The sequence below is a fragment of the Nyctibius grandis genome, chromosome 2 (assembly GCF_013368605.1).
Source record: "Nyctibius grandis isolate bNycGra1 chromosome 2, bNycGra1.pri, whole genome shotgun sequence".
NCBI lineage: Eukaryota > Metazoa > Chordata > Aves > Nyctibiiformes > Nyctibiidae > Nyctibius > Nyctibius grandis.
In genome coordinates this window covers 31,482,360-31,497,964 of record NC_090659.1, presented here as the reverse complement: position 1 = coordinate 31,497,964, position 15,605 = coordinate 31,482,360, and the positions used below count along the sequence as shown (strand labels likewise).

The 15,605-nt window shown below is 40.2% G+C and overlaps 1 protein-coding gene across 1 annotated transcript in view; it reads right to left on the bottom strand.

Moving 5' to 3' along the window:
• Nucleotides 1-15,605, bottom strand: part of DMD (dystrophin) — a 1,374,504-nt gene that overhangs the window by 42,582 nt on the left and 1,316,317 nt on the right. The window contains 4 exon segments of the mRNA XM_068422827.1: nucleotides 1,288-1,399; nucleotides 3,518-3,684; nucleotides 12,103-12,260; nucleotides 14,689-14,774. Of these exon segments, the coding sequence (XP_068278928.1) occupies nucleotides 1,288-1,399; nucleotides 3,518-3,684; nucleotides 12,103-12,260; nucleotides 14,689-14,774 (523 nt within the window).

The window sequence follows — 15,605 nt, the reverse complement described above, 5'->3', positions numbered from 1 at the left end:
CAGTAACCTCAGCCCCTGGGGGACGACGCTGAAAAGCAGCAGCCAATGAACACCAACAAAACGCTAGCAAACGCGCTTCAGTTGCCCTTGCAGAGATTCAGTTTAAATACTGCCGTTTAAATGCTACAGTAAAAGTTGACAGATAATGTAAATAAATATCCATAAATTAAAACTAACAAAAACCCTGGTTTTGTTTTACTATAATACTTTAGGGGATTTTTTTTCCCCTCTCTTTCCCAAGTTTCTAAGAAAAGCTGAGAGTCTTGACGTTCATTTTGGCCACGCCTTTTTGTTTGGATGAAGACGTAAAGACCATTCATATAATTTTATGAGGCTAGCCCATGTATAATTTTTATGCTTTATTTTCACCATATTTGACCATCAGATGAAAGTACAAGGCTAGGGACCATCCCATCACGCTAGGAAATGACAAGCAGAGAGTGCACACAGTTTCAAGACCACCACAATCAACAGCAAAGACAGCTGAAAGCTCAGTCATGCTGCATCGTGGAAGGACAACATGAGAGCTCCTCTAATTTACGCCCCTCTAACCTGATCACAAGTGGCCAAAAAGAAAAAGAAGCACACTGAGAGACTAATGTGGAATTTCCTTTGCCAGCTGTCTGGAATGAAAGAAATGTTCACGCAAAAGCGATCCTTTTGAGAGCTGTGAAACAAGGGTGAAGACCCTCACCACACCATCAATGTAGCACAACTGCACTGTGCTGCATTGAACACCCCGGCTTCCAGTCTTCAGAAGTGAAATCTAACTTGCTACTCTTGAGAATTTCCCTGATATTTTATATCGTCAAGTGATCATACAATACGAAGGTACTACTAAATAGTAAAGAACTTAAAAATGCAATCATAGTGCTGTGGGGACAAGAAGTGAAGTGGCAACTTGCTGAGGAAAGCAAGAAAAATCTTACACTGATATGGAGAAAACATTGCGACCTAAAATACAAATGAGTATTCACACAAATCACAGGCTTCTTGCAGGATCCATAAAGTGAACTATGGCACTGAACATGGAAGGAGTCATTAACATGCAATAACATATTATGATACAGCATTGTACAAACAATGAACTTCAATCTACTTCAAACCATTGGAGTATACTTCACTAAGCATCAGAAATTGCTGGCATGTATAGTATATAAAAGGTGATTTAATTATAGAGGAGGAAAGAAAAGCCACCCAAATGCTCCATTACCTTGCACATAGGAAATGAAGTTTTTCCTTTCTACAAAAGAAGGGACAGTAAGGGTCAGTAAAACAGCTACTTACTGGTGTGCAGTATTCCACCATGGGATAGTGCATTTTATGACCTTTTGCAACACGGCCAGAGAAGAAGCAACTTTGGCAGATGTCATAGTTAAAGTGCTTTAAACTTCTGTACCTAAAAGAGGAGGGAAAAAACCCACAGCTTCAGAGCTTTGTATGTGAACACTTCATATCAGCTTGTCAAGTTTTCTGCGTTACTAACTTCTCTTCCCTCAGATGTCACATGGTGTGCAATGCCAGGCAATGCTCCTCTGCCACTAAGTGACAGGTACTGCTGCCTCAGAAGTTCATCAAAGATCTGAATCTTCAAAAAAATTTTTAACGCTGGGCAACAGCAAAGATTTCTACACTTCACTCTCTCTTAACATATGAAAGACACCACCCCACTTTTTGTTTCTATAATGCTAATTTCAGTTCTTCTGCTCTTCATCATGATTCCTAACACAGAATGTCCTGAGGAAGTAAAATTCAAATACTTACGTCCTCCTCAACAAGTCTCTTCAGCAAACTCCTAAGTGCTACATACAAGGCAGGAATTTGTTTACGTCCTTCCTAGCACCTCTATCAAGACAATTTTCCTGTATGGCATTCCTTCCATGCAAAACTCCGAATGCACTTCGGGCCATTATTTAATCTCATCAGCTCTATGAGGCAGCTAACTGTTGTATCTGCTATGCTGAAGTGCTTGAAAGAGCCAGAGGCATAAGGGTTGCCTTGTTCCAAATACACGAAGCAGCTCAGTCACAATGACCTCAAAAGAACATTGTTTTACACGTATTGAGGCACACAGTATTAGCTTTCTAAGAGCTTTTCAATACAGTATTTTTTTGTCAAGTGTGTACACAGGGTCTCAATGACTTGCAAAGCCAGAGGAAAAATCTGTGACAGACAGATTCGACTATCATGATAATAGATTTGTTATATAAATTTAAGAGACAGATGAGATCAGACAAGTAAAATTAGACGCAAACACAGAGCTCCAGTGTCCGCTTCCCAAGTTCTCGATGCTCACTACAGACTACCCATTCACTTGCCATCCTTTGATTTTCCCAGTGCTGCATTTTTCAATTCCACCTACTTTGTCTTTTGCTGTTTATACAAAACCACGTTAAGTAATTCAGTAGTTTCATAAACTGTATCTGGGAACAGGAAAATTGGACTATGTGGATGTGTTGAACAACTCACACCCCATCCTTAGCTCTTTTTCAGTAGTATTTATCATTTCCCAGTTAACACATTCAAGGGAAATAAAAGCAGGAGAATAATTTAGATGATTAGAGGACAGCCTCACTGAAGAAAAACTCAAGATTCAAAACAAAGCAATACCTTCATTATTTTCCCCGTTTCCCACTGCATTTGTAATTGTATAGCAGAAAGCACTGCCCCACCACATGCATAAAAGCAACATTCATACTCTCCCAGGTTAGAGCAAAATGACGGCTATTCTATGTGGTACTGCTTGCTGCTGTTGTCTATCTGGGTTTTAGAAACAAAATTACAGAAAGCTCTTTGTAAACAACACGATACCATAGAAGAACAAATGCCAATGGTAAAAGACGACTGTGCATAAAAAGGACAGAAACTATACAAAGCAGCTATTGCAAAGCAAAGTGATAAAACAAGTCTAGGCATAATTGAAAGTGAGTATTTACTTAGCCGTTAAGTGGATTCTCAACAGGCACACCAACACAGCCATTTTACAACACAGTCACTTATTCATTGCCATAGTAACCACGGTGTCGATCCAGATGTTTAAACAGACCAGCAACATTTCCCCCACTCCAGGTTAATGTTCCACCAACAACATTCTTTCTCTGAGAAACGCACATGTAGCTTTACACGCCTGTGAATTTTCAAGGCCCTTTCTTGCTTTACATAGTGACAGAAAGCAATTCATTAAGACACAATTCAGAAAATGTAACTGCATGTACAGGACAGACTGAAAGTGAAGCAAATCCTATCAGCTGAGCAATGCACCAACACTTTGGTTGAGACACGGAAGGACTGGGACACAGAGGAAGGGCCATTATCTTAACTGATAGATGAGTTTTGTTCTCTTCAGCTCTCACATCACTGTACCCAGTCTAGGTGCCACTCTCCCTCGTGCCCTGTCACAATTATTTTTTCCTTGAGCAACATGCATAAAAGGAAGCACAAGATTCACCTGGGAACAAGCAGAGCTCTTGACCCACCTAGCAGTAGTACACATGGCAGAAAGGGAGCAAGTTTGTACCTGAATCCAATAATTGGGCACTCCTTGCAGATGTTACACTTCGCTTGGTGTTTGGCGGTCTCAGCAGCAGCCACCCTGTGCAAGACAGGCAGCCACACCATGGACTGTGGTTCCAGCCTCATCCAGTCCAGGAAGAGGGCTGCTTCGATCTCTGGTTTGTTGTTGGCCTGTAACACAGGGGGAAGAAAGACAAGGGCTGAGCACAAGTGAACTGTCTCCTATCAGCTAATTAACAGTTCAAGCCATTCGCTTCCTGCCTACTCTGTATCTTTTCCCTGAATATACTCCAGCTTTTCCCCGAGTCCAGCCATTCATTAAATTAAAAAAAAAATCACAACCAAACTCAAAAACCTCCAGGATCCTGCCCTCAAGACAGGAACTGAAAACCATTATTAACATTTCAAATCTCTCTTTCTCTCATTACCATGTACTCTGTCACAGAGAAAATCATCCACTTACAGGATCACCTTTGATGCCTGATCTTGTGTCTCCCGTCTCTCTTATCTGAGACTGCATAGCACTGCTTTTTAAAAGCACCTATTTTAAAAACAGTGTTATCCAAGCTCTAAAAAATTGCATGTCTTTTGATCAAAATTCCATTCCCTTTAACATCTTTCATTATCACACTGACCTTTCTTCAAAATGCACGCATAAGGAAATAATTTAAATCCCTTCTCAAGCCTGTTGTTGAACATGTAAACTCTCTGCCTCCTTAAATGCCTCAAAATCCCTCTTCCCACCATATCATCTCTAAATTTCCTGTCACTGCCTGCAAACACAATACATTTTTGTCCCACAGAATACGATCAATTTTGCATCATATTCCACTACCTCTCACTTTCACCTCTTTGCCAACAGCAGAAGAGCTTATGAACACTTCCCGGCAGTCCCGTTTCTCCGCTGCCTTCCCATCACACCCTAACCAGCGTGATTATTTCAGATGTCTGTTTTATGGTAACCTCGAGGCAGCTCTGTCACAGAGCTGAATCCCATTGCGACAGGCACCGTGCACACACCAAAAAAATGATAAATCACCCCTACCTGGCAGCACTTACAGTATGCAAAGAGACACAAGGCAACAAGGGACAACAGCGATCTATCTACACGGGTAGAGCTCACACCGTACCGGCAGAGCAGGCACTGCAAAGAACAGTGCAGAATAAAGGCAAAGAGCATCAAAAGGGATTTTAAGGAAAACAGTGAAGTGGCAGAGTCAATTTTTACGGGGAACACCTCTCCGGCGTGCAGGGTGGTGAGGAGACAGCACAAAACTGGTTATCTGAGAACCTGGCAGCTTGTTTCAGCGCTGAAAGAGAGGTGACGGATCAGGTGGGAACAGCGAAGGGCTCTGGCAGGGAGGACGGGAGGGAGGAGGATGGGTCTGCACAGGAACAGCCAAGCGATGAAGCAGGATACCATCCCACTCCATTTCTCTAAACCATCACTACGCGCTAATTCAAATTCCTTGAGACATTTCCTTCCAGGCTACCCAACGGAAACAGCATGTTTAGGGGCTGAATATATTTAAATCCTCTGTTTTCCTTTTTCTCCAGGCTTTCAAATATAGCCCTCTGCGGGCCAGTCTTTTATATTTCAAACTTCACAAGCCAGACTGGCTTCCTTTGTGGTTCCAAACTTATCTGAAGCATTTAAATAAATAATAAGCATTAATATATCATGTACATGGACCAAGATGAACAGGGGATTAAGTGCTGGGTTTTTTTATGCTTGCTCTCAGTTAGTTTTCCAGTTTCTCATGAAAACTGAGTTTAGTATGACCTAGCTAAAACCTCAAATAAAAATGCTAGCAACGAATTTGGAGAGAAAATATCACAACTGATCTAAAGTAGAGAGAGCTATAGGGAAAACCAATTAGTTGTGGGGTTTTTTTTAAGGCTAACACTGTCTATAATCTTGACAAACAAATTAACTGATCAATACCTGAAGACAGAGAAAAACACACAGGCTCCTAGACAGAAGCCCTGGACACAAGAAAGATGTGGAAAAAAAACTCCAGAATATCTCCTGAATAATGCATTACATTAAAATTAACTTAAAATGCTGCTGCAATACTTTGGTTAATTAGAAACAAAGATTTTTTGGTCAGGGCTTTCTTCTTGAGATGCTAATTCAGGAAACCATCTAAAGACTCCTATGACTGCATTTAAGATCCACATATATGGATTTCTAGTACAGTCATACACATCCTTTTTGGATGTTTAGGGTAAAACCATCAAACCACAACATATCTACAGTTATTCAGATAAAGTCCTTCACAATTTAATATTCACTACAGGTCTTATATGAAATGGAATAACCCTTTTTTTTTTCCACCCATTGAAATATTTCTAGACACTTCTGCATTAAATCCTACTCCTCTGTTTTTTCATGTAGCTACAGAGTTTAGGAACCATCCCAAAGGAAAAAAGAGAGAAAACTAAAAGTAAAATAAAGCCCAGCCAACATTGGCAACAGAATTTCCTCGGAACAGCAGATACTGTCTTCTGCTGCAGGACATCAGTGAATTAAATAGAATTAAATTCTAGAACTCTCCTAAGAGAAAGGTTTATTTATAAAATAGGATAATCTATACGTCTATTTTTCAGCTAGCAGCCAGGGCAGTAAAGGGTCTCAGCAGAGACTTTCTGTGGCTCACTCAGTGAGCCAGCATCAGCCAGGAGCTACACTGGCAAACAATTACCCTGCCTAGCAGACTACACTTTCTATACAGAGGTCCTCTAAGCCTCAAAATAATAAAAAAAGGCTCAAAAAAAAGCCAAAAAAAATTGATGATCTTAAAGGTCCTTTCCAACCAAAACGATTCTATGATTCAAAAAAATTTTAAGAGGATCTCTTTAATATGCCATTTCTAATAGAAAAACATGAAGTGCATGGAAATGCTGCAGTGCAAGCTGCAGTCAGAATAAGAATGAGCCGCTCAAAGCTGCTCTCCACTTGTAGCTGCTTTAAATTTGCAGGGACAATGTTGCAGCGATGAAAAGACTTTCTGTAACATCCAAAGACCTATTTTAATTTTGCCGTCACTGTTGATTGCCAGCAGTCCCAATAGCTGCCTACCCCGAGCTCCACAGGCCGGCTGTACAAAACCTGTGCTCAGAGAGATTAGGTGCATTAAAATGTATCAGAACTGGTTCCGAATTATATTACAAGAAGATTTAAAGCCACATGGAGAAAAGCTGGTCAGGGTCACACAGTATAGGACAGACAGTCCTCGACTGTTCCCTGAGCTGCTATTACGATTTTTTCAATAATCTCTAAATCCGGTAAAGGCAGCAGCTGAAGATTTTACATAAGGGAAAGAGTCAGAATTCATGCAGTTCATATCTCAACCAACAAGATCAAGCTGTAAAGAATATTAATGGTTCTTCTCTTGAACACATTTCTGTGCAACTCCCAATTTTTATGGTAATAACAGAGTGAATCATAAAGTAAAATTCATAAAGCCCTTTCCAGCTTACAAGTAACAATTTGTTACGGGGGACATTCAAATTCATTATGTTCCAGACATCTGTTTTTCAGTATTTATTTTGCAGAAACAATGGGGGAATAGGAAGTTGGGTGGTGCCAGCATCTTTACGCAATACTTAGGAGTTGAATTTTTTGTTTTTTTTCCCCCCCTTTTCTTCCAGCTATTAGTTTAAAAATATTCTATCCTATATTAACTTTATCTATCCTTAATATGAAATATGCTCCAAAATACAGTCATGATGTTACATGAACAATGTGATAAGTTTTTGGACAGAGTCAGACAATATAGCACAAATTTCTGATAACATTTTTGATGACCTATATTCTGTTTAGCAGCAGTGTAGGAAATTAAATGGAAATAAATTAACATCATTAATCTAATGGTGTTTTTCATCCGGGATGGAAAGCTTTACGTTAGCCTAGGTAAATATTATTTTGGAGGGATGGGATTCTTGTGACTTTTAAAGTTCAAAAATGCAGAGCAAGCCACGAACAGTAGCCCCATCTCCCTGGAATTAGATCAAATCCTGTTCAACCTTGTCTTCCGCTCTTGAGCAGCTTCCCAATATGTTCATATTCTCCCCATTGCTAGCTGGTAAGGAAACAAAAGTCAAGAATTTATCGTTTCTGAGACAAGTGCTGTTTCATGATCAAGAAAGAGAGGATTGTCACTTTGGGTAATACAAACTGCTTACATCTGCCTCAACCCTTGGAGCAAATGCTTAAGATCACTACTTTGACCCCTTGCATTACACTTGGTTGCATTGACTACTCCAGTCAATGTTTTTAGTGTTGCGGCAAAGAGTAATAAAATAAAAAATCATGAACTCAGAAGTGAATTAGTGTATGGTTTTACACCATCCACACTTGAAAACCACCATCCTCCTGCTCCCCATCTCCCATACACTAAATCATTTTAAAAGAGCTCTTTAAAGCAATTCACTTGTAGGACTCTTCAAGAGTGCCTCCCAAAGTCAGGCACAGGTCCACAAAATCCTGCTGAAATAAAACCAGAATTGCTGTTTTATGACATTTACAGCATAGCAGCTTGCGGAGGGATTTGCTAGTTCCCTTAGGCCAGCCCTCCCCTGTCAGAGCTAAAAGCAGAAGAAATATCCTATGAATAGAAACAAGGGCTGCCTGGATCTCTCAGAAGAGATTGAGTCCCTCAATAGTAACGCTGCATTTGTACATTATTTTCATATAGACCTCTATATAACTATATATAGTAATTTCTACACAGTATTGAGATTTTCTAACTGTTAAAAAAAACCCCCACAAACAAAAACAAAACCTCAACCCACTCCTCACAAAACACCTGCCCAACTATTCAAATCACAGTATTTATGGTCAAAGTCACTATCAGGGTCCTGGCCCAAGATCTGCAGTACCCAAACTCCACCTAAAAGGACTAACAGGCCCCTATTTTGGCTTTTATTTGCCTGAGTAAATACACTGGATTTGGACACAGTTAAGCAGTTGTAAAAACCACGCTGATCTTGCCTTATCATTGATCAAGTACAAACCTAGAAATGATGACTATACAACACAGAATATTAAAATACTTTCCTCTGTGAAAATTAAATGAAACAAGAAGGTTTAAAACACAGATATGAATTAACTGTACATGTAATTTTACTACTCCTTGGCTTCATCTGTACTAGTTTTTCACATCAAGTACTTACTCCACTTCAAGTACACCCTGAGAAGAAAGCATAATTAAAGCAGTTTATAACAGAGAACCAAATATCCAAAATTTTACTGAGAAACAGCAAGAGGCATTTTCATCCGAGCTGCACTCTTTTTTCGCATCACATTTCTTAAACGTCCCATGTCACAGTAACTCATCCAAGGCAGTGATGTGAATTCCTAGGTCCTATTTACACTATACAAGAAAAGCATATTAATAATTTTCCACTGTGATTAAAACACAGCGCCAATTCCCTATCCCGTTTACTTAAAAAATGTACCCAGCACAGATGTAAAAGTAAAAGTGCTTTCACACTGAGGTAGTACTGAATTCACTCAATTTTTCATGGATCTATAGATTGCTTTGGCACAGTCTGAGCCCAGGCAGAACTACGCAGTCTTCAAATGGTCGTTAGATCAAGCTCTTTGCTCTCACTTAAAAATATTGTTTCTTTAAAATCCCAAAGCAGAAATTACATCTTCCTGCCCCACATAGGAAAGATGAGTCCCATAACATCCTTTTTCTCCCAACAATTACTATTAGCACCTTTCTGTATATGAAGAAAACTACGGAAAGCAAGGGTGGGTGCTGGGGGGATGAAACCTAACAGGGCAGCAGCAGCAAGGGGACCCGCTCCTGAGGAGCGGGCAGGCTGCTGCCAACGGTGGGGCTGGCAAGCCCTCCCTCCCCAACCCTCCTTCCCAAGGACTCGCACTTCAAACCCAAAAGCAGGAGAGATTTCCCCTGTTATCGCCAGGAACAGTAAACATCCCTTTTTTTTTTTTTCCTGCTGTTGTGCAGACAGACAAGGTCGTTGCCAGGGCACCTAACCTAAGGGGGCTGGGAGAGCGATTTCCGAAGCACGCGTTTGTTGCGGACTCTGACATGACTGCAATTTATTGCTGGCTTATCATCACCAGAAAGAAAAAAAAAAAAAGGAAAGGAAAAAAAAACACTAAAGAAAAAACATTCCTCACCGTGGGCGTACAAAGACAGACTTAATTCAGTTTCCACGCAATAATGTAAAGTATGAATCCCCACACTATTTTTAAAAATTGAATTATCTCACCTCAGCAAGAGGACACCGCCAGGAGCGCTGTGCAATCCGCCCATAGCCGTCCAGCTCCTCCAGCCGCCCCGTTTTCAGGGCTGCTCCCTGCTCCCCCCACTCCCGGCACCTCTGCGTTGCCCCCCAGCCAGCAGCATCCTACACCAAAAGGATGTCTCTGTGCTCCCCTCCTCCCTTTTTCCTGGAAAGGCCTTATTTCTTCCCCCATCTCCATTCCTGGCTGCTCCTTTCTTTCATGCCTCATCCTACCCACCTTTCCGTTTCCTTCATCACTATTATTCCTACTACTGTTCTTACCATCGTTCCCTTACCCTTCCACTCCGTAGCTACTCCATCAGGGCTCTCCCTACGCTTGGATTCCTGCTCCTCTCTCTATGACTCCATCCCCCTATTTTTGTATTTCCCCTCCTCGGTTGAGCTTCCCTCACCCTTTCTGGTCCTCCTAGAAGATCATCTGTTCTGCTGCAACCCAGGTCAGAAACCACCTTCCCACTCTGCAAATTAAAATGAGGCTTCACCCGGAGGAAAAAGAGAGGATGAAATTCCTCTTACTGTAGGTAAGAAGAAAACCTATTTTTCAGTGCAGGTAAGAGAAGGAAACCTCAGGTTTTCCAATGCTCTGATTTATGAACATGTCAAAGGTTGTGCCCAGCTGTGCTTGGGCTGTTTCTAGAAATGCCAGCAGCTGGATGCGGTACAGCATTCAGCCCGCTGGCATGTCTTCATTTGTAATGACAATGTTGCTAACTCATTTTATTCAAATAAACATTTATTCCAAGGTCTTCCTCCTACTTACAAAAACTGTTTTTGTGTATTCCACCACTATGAATTTTATTGGTTTTTTCCTACTATAAACACACACAATGTCAGCCCCCTTTCCAAAAAACCATGTTTTTTGTCAGATTCAGAGGTCACTTTCCTTATCAATTTTTCAACAGTGTTCTAAGGGCTGTTGCTATTCACTTGGGAAAACGATAGGATCCAGCGAATCCTAATTTCTGAGGAAGGTCATTTGTACAAATGAGCTTTTGACCGTGGATTTGCTGTGGTGTCACTTTGTGTTGGTTTCACCTGAAAGCCCAATGTGGAACTCAAGGCTTGAAAGCCATAGCAGGGTCTAACCCAGCTATCAAAGTTACTATGCATAGTTGATCAGCATGGGTTATCCACCCAGGATATGGCCCTATAAAATATTAACTTGGAAATGTCATCAAATAGAGATTAGAATTATAAAAGGTCAAGACATAAATGATGGAAATGGGAAAATGTGAATCCTGTAGAATTAATCTCTTAAAAGTAGTTTAAAAAACACAGAAAGCAAATGTTCCATCACAACTGAAGTTTGTGGTGATTTTAGAATTGGATTCTTTTTGTAGTCACTGTGTGTAAGAAGACTACTTCCAAGCATTAATATTCATTGAAAAAAACTTGCTGTGTTTTGCTTACTACAGAACTGCAACTACTACATAATGAAACTTGAGCAGTAAGCAAAAAAGCAAACAACTCCCACCGCCCCCAACCAAACAAAAAAATCCCCCAAGGACAGTTAGGGGATAGGAAAAAAGCATTTCTTCCATTGTAATGTAGAAGATACATTGAGAGTTAATCACAGACCATACATTACCTCCCCTCCTCTACCTTTTCATTAAGCAGCTGTCTTCATCTTATGCATTTTGCTGTTGGTTAGGATAAGGATGAATAATTCCCTTAACGCTCTTCCTCCCCAGATTAAACAATTTACAAGTTTGAAAAAGAGCCTCCAGTTCGCTGTGTATTCCTCAACAGACAGCACCGGAATGCTTTCAGAACTCTTTAAAGAGAACTAGCATTATCCATTGAAGTGGTGGAAGGACCTCACTGAGCACTCCTCACCCCTAGACAGCACTGCAGGCAGTCGCTCCTTTCCTATCGCTCCCCCGGGCACCTGGCTGTCACTGGTACATATATGCCCAAAATTTAGATTAACCATTGCTGTTTACCTATGTGGCAGCAATAAATGGTGATCTACTGCTGGCAATAGAAAATTGTAAAACCAGGAGCTGCTGTAACAAAGACTTAAACTGTTTGCAGAGTTCAGTTACAGTATAAGCCTTGATGACAATTATTTGCTGTCTGGATAACAGCATAATCTGGGCTTCTTCCACCATGGCCAGAGAAATGGGCTGATTCAAACACATCTCGTCAAAGGAATGGTCTAATACACCAATGAACACCACCATTAAACGATCCTTGGTACCCTAATCCTTCTTCCAGATTTGCAATCCTCTTCAGAATGGACAGGCTACCTCGACACAAAATACACATCAGAAAATCAACAGCGAGAAAACATGAACTTACAAACTGGAAGCAGCTTCTGACGCTTGGCTCGATATTGCTGCCCCCGAAGGAGGCCACTTCCCCCAGCTGCCGAGGGATCTGGATGGAGTCGTGCAGCAGGAGCCCCAGCCGGCGCTGGTCACAGAAGCCGGTGGAACTTGCCACTTGCTTGAACAGGTCTGGAGGAAGGAAAAGGACACCTGTGCTAAAGCATCACAACTGGGATATGGCAAATAGTGCAGAAGTTTGCATCGTTTCAAAGGCTTGCAAGTGCACTCAGCAGCCTCGGTGGATGTGAACACAGATACATCTTCAGTTTGGCTGCTTCTCCTCCCATAAACACTTTTTTTTTTTTCCTGTTAAATAAGCAGTCTAGTGATAATTTTTAATAGCATTATTGCCTTGTACCTGGGAAGAAAGGCCATTATAACACAGCACCTGTGGCATTACTGGTAATAGCAGCTGTGATTCTACAACACAGCTAACTAAACAGCAGGATCTTTGAGCCACAATAGCATAAATGTTTTAAAAATATCATTTAACAGTAAAACAATCTCATACGACATACAACACATTTTCAAGTCTTGGTAATCAACGTATAACTCAAGAGAATCCATTTCTCTTTCAGATGAGTTGAACTCAAAAACAAGAGCTCCCTGACTTCGATATATCATCATAATCTTTTAATCCAGGAGTATTTGTAAAATGAAAGAAAAACATTACAATATGACAGAACCTGCCATCCACTGGGAATGTTAATATCATATCAAAGTTTTCACTACTAAAGTGAAATGTCACTTGAAGCAATGTTCTGTTACTGCATCATTCTAGAAAAGAACCCTTACAGGGCAGAATTATTAACCCTTTATAAGCTCAATTTGATTTTGCAGGAATAATGTATACTATGTATACATTGAGGAGGTTTTAGAGCTCATAATAAGAAGAAAAATCAGGTTAGCATTAACTGAAACATTGATTTGGTAACACCCCTGTTGACAATACATGACCTGAATAAATTCTTATTTTTCAAAGAATTAAAATAAAACAAAAGAGAGAGAGAGATGGCTAGAATAAAATAACGCCTTTTTTTGGAGCTGCCTTGGAGCCGCCTTAATATTTCACCTGACACCAGGGATACAATTATAAAAGTGCTTCAGCACTGCTTAAGAGAACTTTCCTAACACTGGTTTGACACGTTTTCTTCTGAACGAACAGAGGAATGGACAGAGAAAGGATTATTTTTTAATTACATGAATTTCACTCTCACCAAGTCTAGTTTTATAATAAATAATTTGGGGATAAATCCTTCCGTCACCTCTGCAAGCCTCAAGACTTGTGCTCTAGCACAACGAACTCTGCTCTGTTGCACAAACGAGAGAAAAAAATTTAAGGGGTGCGACTCATCGCATACTTGCGGCAATACTAATAGCAACTGCACTATGACTTCGGTTTGGGTGGCGAAGCCATACCACAGCCTGGCAGAGACAATTCCTTCCTCTCCCACAAACTTCAGCTTTCAGCTTCCCCATCATTAAAACATTAAGTGTTCTACAACCTTAAAAGGCGGGTTATGCATTACCATTCACACACACTACAGGAGGCTATAAAATATGAATAAATGTTTTCCTTTATAACTTGGATAATCCTCAATGAAATATCATTTTGAAAAATATCTGTACTGAGTAATTTTCTTAAAAGATTTTCTGAATACTTTTTCACAACTCCCACATGAAACATCTAGAGATCTAAACTGTGACATTCATAGTGATTGCCCTAAAATCTGATCCAATTATACATAGTCATGCACAGACTCCGTTCTTGGAACTGTCTGGTTTCTCTTTAGCGTTCTTCAACCTTCATTAGTAGAAGAATGGAATAATAACAATTCATGAGGAACTGCTATGGTATTGGGTCAAATCCTAAAGGCTGTTTTTTTAGTGTTTTTTTTTAAATGCATGAATGAGTGATACCAGTTAATTTAACCAGAAAGTTACTCTTGAGAACTACTCTTACCAGCAGATCTTTTCTGGATCCTAGCCTCACTAATGAATTGGTTCATTAGTTAGATAAAACTAAAACTTCAAGTGGAATTTTTTCAAGTATTTCAGGATTTTGTCTATTAACATATGCAAAATTTGCATACTTTTAATATTTATTTAAAGATAGCAACTATATTTAAGCACAATGTACATAATAAGACCTGACCACATTGTGGAAAACATTTTAGAAAGAGAATATATTTTAATTACCTCATACCTTTTTAATTTCTATTTTTGTGTATGCTTTATAATGTACATAGTGTATTAGTACAGAAGTACATGCATATAATTTATAAAAAAATATACATCTATTGTGGGTGCACGCTCAAAATTTTTTTACTGATAACAGTGCACGATCAAAAAAGTTTGGGGACCACTGTGCTAAAGTACCAAAAACCATACTGAACAAACAACTTAAAAGTACAAGGTGGAGCAAATTAACACACCTTGCATCTTGACTATCTAAAACAACGTCTCTGTATGCTACTTAAATGTTTATGCAATAAACAGGAGGAATAAAAAAAGAATATAAACATAAACTAAACCCAAAACAATTATATTGACTTACATCTATATTTATCTTCCAGGTGTGCTTTACAAAGGGATACAACACCAGTTTTGAAAGATAAGACACGGATCCTTCCTGTTCGACCCCTAATGAAAAAGAAACATTGGCTGATAATATGATCAATTCATGTCATAATTTCTTTACTATAACGAAGTTCACCGCAGTACTGTAGTCGTTGGCCAGTTATTAGATAAGCTAGAAACAAAATATAAAACATGGTTGTGGCTCCACGGGTGTAGCTGAATTGGATTGTGCCATTGTATCAATTCAACTAGAAACAGTCTCGTTTGGAAAGAAATACTCACCTCCTTTTTTATGACAAAAGTGAGAGTAAAGAGTCCCTACCCTATGCTTATTTGAAAAGGCTTCTCTATGAACTGCTGCTGTTCTCAGAGACGATGAGGTCCCTGACAGAACAGGAAGCCATCCCTTTTGCCAAAGACAATATAACTTCACTTTAATTAGAAATGTGATGTAACAGTAAGTTTTTAGAAAGTCTTCGCTTACTGTCTGTCAGCCCTGCCCTGACTTGTTTGAGAAGGCAATACGGAGCCAGGCACGAAAAAGCAGCCTCTGTCAGCAGCACACAGTGACAGAGGCACTTGTAAGACTTTCACGTGAATGATGAAGCTTACCTAGAAATCACAAAAAGGCAGGCGGGCTGCACAGTTATGCCATTAACAAGACGGCGTGGTTCCTGAGCTCCTCCTTGCAGCACTCAAACCTGTCCTGCACAGTGCCAAGGGGCTGGCATACCTCCACATCCATCCCCGCACTGCCTCCGGTCAGCCTTCCCCTCACGCTCACTCCTGCCTTGTGACGTGCTCGCCCTATTATTTTTGCTTTTTAACATGACTGTGGTAAGGAACATCCTCCTCTGCACTGCAGGTGATGCAACAACAAACCTTCACATCTTC